The 6,086-nt window shown below is 35.6% G+C and overlaps 1 protein-coding gene across 1 annotated transcript; it reads right to left on the reverse strand.

Annotated features, from left to right (window-relative positions):
- Nucleotides 1–1,246: 1,246 nt before the first annotated feature.
- Nucleotides 1,247–5,493, reverse strand: LOC120311861 (waprin-Enh1-like). Its single transcript, XM_039351933.1, has 4 exons — nucleotides 5,394–5,493; nucleotides 3,902–4,036; nucleotides 2,725–2,856; nucleotides 1,247–1,829 (listed from the first exon to the last, which is right to left on the reverse strand). Exons 1-3 carry the CDS (start codon nucleotides 5,476–5,478, stop codon nucleotides 2,726–2,728), a joined length of 351 nt encoding a protein of 116 aa, XP_039207867.1. The 5' UTR covers nucleotides 5,479–5,493; the 3' UTR covers nucleotides 1,247–1,829; nucleotide 2,725.
- Between the last annotated feature and the right edge of the window lie 593 nt (nucleotides 5,494–6,086).

Genomic DNA, 6,086 nt, shown 5'->3' on the forward strand with positions numbered 1-6,086 from the left:
CCAATGGTTCATTTCTAAAATCCTTTGTTCCATCATTGGATGTTGACCTTTTGTTAGAAATAAAGATGAAAAAACCACTTGTGCTCCTAATTCCTTAAATTTCTTGTCTTGCTACTCGTAATCTCTTGATATTGTTTCCAGGTTCATTGTTGTGTTGTTCATCCCCACATGAAGGAGAAGAAAGGAATAGTAATCCGTGGGCTTGATTATTTTAATAAGGTTCTCATCCACATCTTTGATTTTTGCTCCAAGGAGAAAACATACCTGATATACAGTACATAGATCTATAGTTTCCTGGAGCCAATTTTTTCCCCTTTTTTGAAGATGGGAACTACATCAGCCCTTACGTTAGTGAGGGATTGTGCAATAAAAAAAGGATATTCAATTGTGACATAATTGCTTAGAGGCTTAGATCCCTATAGGACTGCTGGTTGTTTTACATTTGTCAGGGCTAGAATGCCCCACATCCCATCAGTAAAGTAATGCCATCATGGTACCCAAGAGATGTGTCTTGCTTGTAGAACCTGTCTTCTAACACAGCATTCCCCCAAACATCTGCAAGGCCCTGACACCATTCTGCTTTTGGAAAACTTTGGCCTTTTCAGAAGACCATCAGATAGAGGAGTCTGGGACCTTATCTGTGAGTTCCCACATAACTATATTGTTGTTTCCCAGTGTAAGTTTTTCTTACCCTAAATTATGTTGTTTTACTGTTGAATATCTATTTCAATCTATTTCTGATTCATGGTTTTAAGGCACTTGGAGCTGCTTTGACTATTCAGGGGGGCAGTAAACTGATTAAATACTTTCCCCATATGAAAATTCTTGCATTTGGATTTTTTTTCAAGGAAACCTGAACTGTATTCATATCTAGAATAGGCTGAAGCTTTTTTTCAAAATAAGTTGTCCTCTAAATGGTTTTTCTCTGCCCTCTGGTGGTAGTGCTTATAAACTCATATTTGTATCATTGTTTTACTGTTTTCATACTTGGCTATCTGTTACATTCAAAAATAAATCATTGCACTGATTTACAGCATTGCAAAGATTTGCATCATTCATAATGATTTTATTATGTAAATTATGCATTTTATCTCATGTAGACAAATTTATGTTATTAGCATAATCAGATGAATTATTATCATTTGCATAATGTTATCTCTGTAACACACATGTGCTGTTTTAGGGAGATGTGGGTTACATATTTGGTCTGTTGCATTCAAAGTCTGCTAAATAGGGATCTGTTAAATCAAGGTTGCACTGTATCTGCTTTTTTCTATTTATTGCTTTTAGTATGGTTTCACACAATAAGCAAAATCATGGTTTGTTTTAACTAGGGTTTATCAAATAGGCTGAATCCACAAATAACTACAGCCCATAGCTTACCAGCCTCATACATCATGCCATACCAAAGTCAAATAAACCAAGTGATTATTTAATGCAATTTGTGGACTTTGTAAAGGTTCAATACCATAAAAATGGAAAGCAGAAGAAAATAAAATATCCATCAATTCTGAAATGATCAAAAAGTTACTGTTGCAGAGATAAATTCAAGAATTGTGTTTTTGTGAGGTGGACTGGGAATCCTACTTTATTTTTAGGTTTATATAATAGATTTCAAACCCAGAACAAAATAACCAACTATATGGGTGCATATGTTGGTAACCACTGTTCGTGAGAAGGAATTAAAGAATCATATAAAAAACCATTTTGCTGGCAATTGTGTCTTCTTCTCCAAAGCAAACCAAGATCGATTTATCTAGTACACGGACTTTATATGTAACTTTGATTCAATGTAAAACAATCTCTGGGCATCGACATTAAATTCTGGCCTATGAAAAAACAAACAAACATCTGTCATGGAAACTTTATAATGAATCACATGTATTTCAGAGAAATATTTAATTTCTCTTGATTCAATCTGTTCAGCTAATTACTACTGATGTTGGATGGGAGAGAGAGAGAGAGAAAGAGGGAAAATTAAGTGAAAGCATTTTCTAGCAACATAGGGTGGAAGATTTGATGAATTTTATCCTAGGTGTTTGAAGGAAGTTGGTATTGTCTGGCAACAGAATGCCTGGAATAAAAAGATAGAAAAACACCCTTAATCATGTAAAACAGAACAATGCTGATTAAATGTTCTTAAGGATTTACGGTATGCAATTTCTATTTAGATCATATACCAAAACCAGCTCAATTAAATACTTGCACATTTGCAGCAACCAAAAAAATGGGAGCTAAAAATATTGGATTTAAGAAAAAAAAATGAGGTTGTTTTTTAAAAAAAAAAACAAAAAAACAAACCTGGAACTTGTAAAGTAAAAAAACACAATTTTTCTGATTTCGTATGTGCTTCGAGAAAAATTTGGTAGAAAACATTTTTTAAAAGCATGGGAATCATTCCTTCCGTAGGATTGAAAAGGCCATAATGGTCCTTTTGTCTAAACCCTACTCAGGGTCTAGAGGTCTGGCAGAAGAAGTCAGAGGTCTGGCAGGAGACCTCTAAGGAAGCATAGTAGTAGAAACCATTTCCACAATGGTCACTTTTGAAAGAGAGGGTTTAACCATTTAGAAAACACCAGAAATTAGTGTCTGAAATAAGTCAGAAAGTGTTTTTGATTGGTCTAGCAGCAATTAAGTTACGGCTCCTCTCCCACAATTCTAGATTGTTCTGATAACAAATGATATAAAGCAAAATGATACATGAGAAAGAATTGATGATGATACCTTATTTACAGATCCTAGAACAATTATAGTAGCAACACCTTTGTCTTCCTGGACAATCATAGTCATAACGACAGCGATGTATTCCTGGGATAGTGCATTTAAATGGATTTCGTGGGCAACTCCAAGGACGCACTGAAATGGAGGGGAGAGAGTGTGGGGGGACAGAATTGTTGTTAACCATTAGTCAAACACCAACTAATTTTGATCATTCTTTGAAATATAGTGCAGCCCTATGGTGTTTTTTTAAGCCATGATGGCAATTAAAAACATCCACAGAGAGGCATTTCTTTAACATCTTTTGACTTTGATGCTTCTTCCCAGTTTGAAGCATATTAAACACACACTTATACTATCAGTGTCAGAAATGAATCATATCTGAAACCATTTGATGGAATCTATAAAAATAGACATGTATATAAGGGCCTATTGAACAGATTCCATGAAAAGAAAAAAGAGCAGAGCATCACAGAGTAGACCCTTAAAATTAAGGTGATCAACTTTTTTATAATGAAAAGGAGGACACAAATAAATTGAAGAAAAAATATCGTAAATAAAAGAAACATTTTATTCATTGCAACAATAATATAGACAACTTGCATGTGCAAAGTTTGCCAGCCGGGTGTTTTGGCGCGCTCAGCAGCAATTCCTATTGGCTTTCGAAAGCCAATAGTGGGAGTAGCACAGCTCATGCAAAAGTTGAAAAAAAAACCATCAAAAAAAGGTGCTGGAATACTGTTCTGAGCGTTCTATGAGGGGAAAAAAAAGCCCTGCAGATTAATCTTCAGATATCGAAAAGGAGAACATGAAGGAGGACACTTTTTGAGGGAGGACAGAACTTACAAAAGGAGGACTGTCCTCCCTAAAGGAGGACGGTTGGTCACCTTATTAAAATCACATCTTGCAAAGTTTCAGGAACAGTTGGAAAAGACCCTTACTGGCATTTGGTCTGCAAGATTCCTAATTTCAATAACTAATTTACCAAATGCCTTATTGTATTAGCCTTATATATCCCACCCATAAATTCCCTTCTGAAAGACAAATCTTAACAGAGAATTAAATCTACCAGATTGATATTGATATTAAGATACCCAATCCAGAGTCCCCAACTTCTCTGCTTCAACAGGAAACTAGGCCCAGAACTGTAAGAAATGTTACTGTTTATTAAAAATAAGATTACCTGGTGGGAATCTACAACTTGTGCTACATCTGAAATTACAGCAACGTAGGGTCTGAGGGCAGTCATAATCACTCCTGCAACGATTACTTCCAGGTAAAGAGCACTGAAATGGATTTCCGGGGCAAATACCGGTTCCTGTTGAAAGGAAAAAAAAAACAATGCAAAATATGCAAATACCCTTCAAAAATATTTTTTTATTGAAATGTACTTGCCCATAGCACTTATTATGAGTAAGATCATGTATTGATTATATGAAACCTATGTTATATTTGCCTATATATACTTTATACTTAGATTCAACTTTTTTGTACCTGTTCTATTTTAATAATTGCACTGTTCCTTCTTTATTACTCTTTGCCTAATCTGCAATATAAATGAATAAATTTATGTACACACCAACAGGCATTTCCTGATAAACAAACTCTCTCCTTGTTTTCTGACTGCACAGTTAAAATCTTGCAAATATTTTTTTATGATTACCACCAGATACTATAGAATGGACATGTTTAAAACATTGCAAATCCACAACAATCACAGAGAACTGACAGCCCATCAGAGCTTACATTTTTTTGGCCAAAATAAAAATACTGACATATCTTATCTAGTCAGTACTTATTTGCCAGCCAGGAAAGAGACCTTCATTTATCTCACCATAAAAAGAAAAGAGAAAGAAAATAAACTGGAAAAAAAATCAGTTACTTATTGCCACAGCATACCTCTGGGAATACTGATTCTTATTGGAACATTTCAAATAATTATGCCATCTTCTCACCAAAATTGGACAATAGGAATTAGGAGGTAAGATGAAGAATGCATTCTTTAGAATCACTGCCCCAAGCAAGACAATGTTGTAATCACTCTTGCTTGTGCAGCAACATTTGCTGCCTAAAAACCGGATTCCTCAAGACTGCAGCAGAAAGATGCCACAGACACTGCACACTGATGTTCCATGTCATTTGATCAGCAGGAGGCACAATTCAGTTTAATTTTGCACTCCCTTCTGGAAGAGGCCTAAGTATGTTTTCCATTAGTATCAGGACAACAAAATGTTGATCTCACCAATATGAGGAAGAAAACAAAAGAAAATATTGTACATAACACTATTTCTCACCACCCTTTACAACTATTTTTAGCTAATCAGTTAAATTTATTTGGTAGACCTGAAGGATGATTTGCTTCAATTATAATTTGTGGCAATTATCTTCAACTTGCTCTATACTGTGTTTACCATTTTGTACTGTTAATCATTTTAAGCAGCCTTGGAAAGTTATAAAGCTACTTAAAATTATTTGTTGTTGTTGTTAGTTGCAAAGTGTCCGACCCATCTTATAAAGCTACTTAAATAAACTGAATGTAAGTTTAAGCCCATTAAATATGGAGTAGATCTGATTTTAGTTTTAAATAGAGTTAACAATGGGTCTTGGTTTCCTGCACACTGCTTTGCAGATTTCTTTGTCAAACAGGCTCCTCTACCAATAATTTTATATCTTACCAAACAGAACCCTGGAAGACGTGAAGGGTAAACCTGTCCAGAGGGCTAGAAGACCCACAAAAAGCAAGCCAGTTAATGTCTTCATGATGTTCTCAAAAGTCAGATTGAACTCTCAGAAAGCAATTAGGCTTGTATTTAAACAGATGTGTGGGTAGCTTTAAGATTACACCTTTCCACATCTTCCTCATGCTTGATATAGCAACTGTATGCATAACAGCATACAGAAACCTGAAATAATTGCTTTATGCTGTCTTCGTAGACAGCATGGACTTGTGCCACACAAGGACTAGAACCAAAGGGCGTGACATCTAAAATGTTACCATATAAACATCCTTACTTCAAACAACTATTGTGAGCCACACCCTAACTGTAGCATCTTCCAACACGTGAAGAAAACACAGTCAACCTGAGAAGAGTAGAAGGGCAGGGTTTTCCTTGCTAAGGACGCTGGACTTCCTATTTTCTAACTAATAATTGGAGATAGTTCGGGCTGATATTTACCAAGGAAAATTACAGAATAGCCAGAGGGGTGGGGTGGGGTGAAAAATAACTCAATGATACAATATAACAATTTTCTAAAGGAAGATGCCATGCAATCAAGTTACAATGATCTCAAGATGGACAAGAGGAAGCATCTGCCTCAGGCAGAAGAGGATAAGTAGGGGTAGGAAGGACATGTCCCTGTCCTGTGAC

This window comes from Crotalus tigris, unplaced genomic scaffold (assembly GCF_016545835.1).
Source record: "Crotalus tigris isolate CLP2741 ecotype Arizona unplaced genomic scaffold, ASM1654583v1 scf7180000018371.15429387391:27106975, whole genome shotgun sequence".
Taxonomy (NCBI): domain Eukaryota; kingdom Metazoa; phylum Chordata; class Lepidosauria; order Squamata; family Viperidae; genus Crotalus; species Crotalus tigris.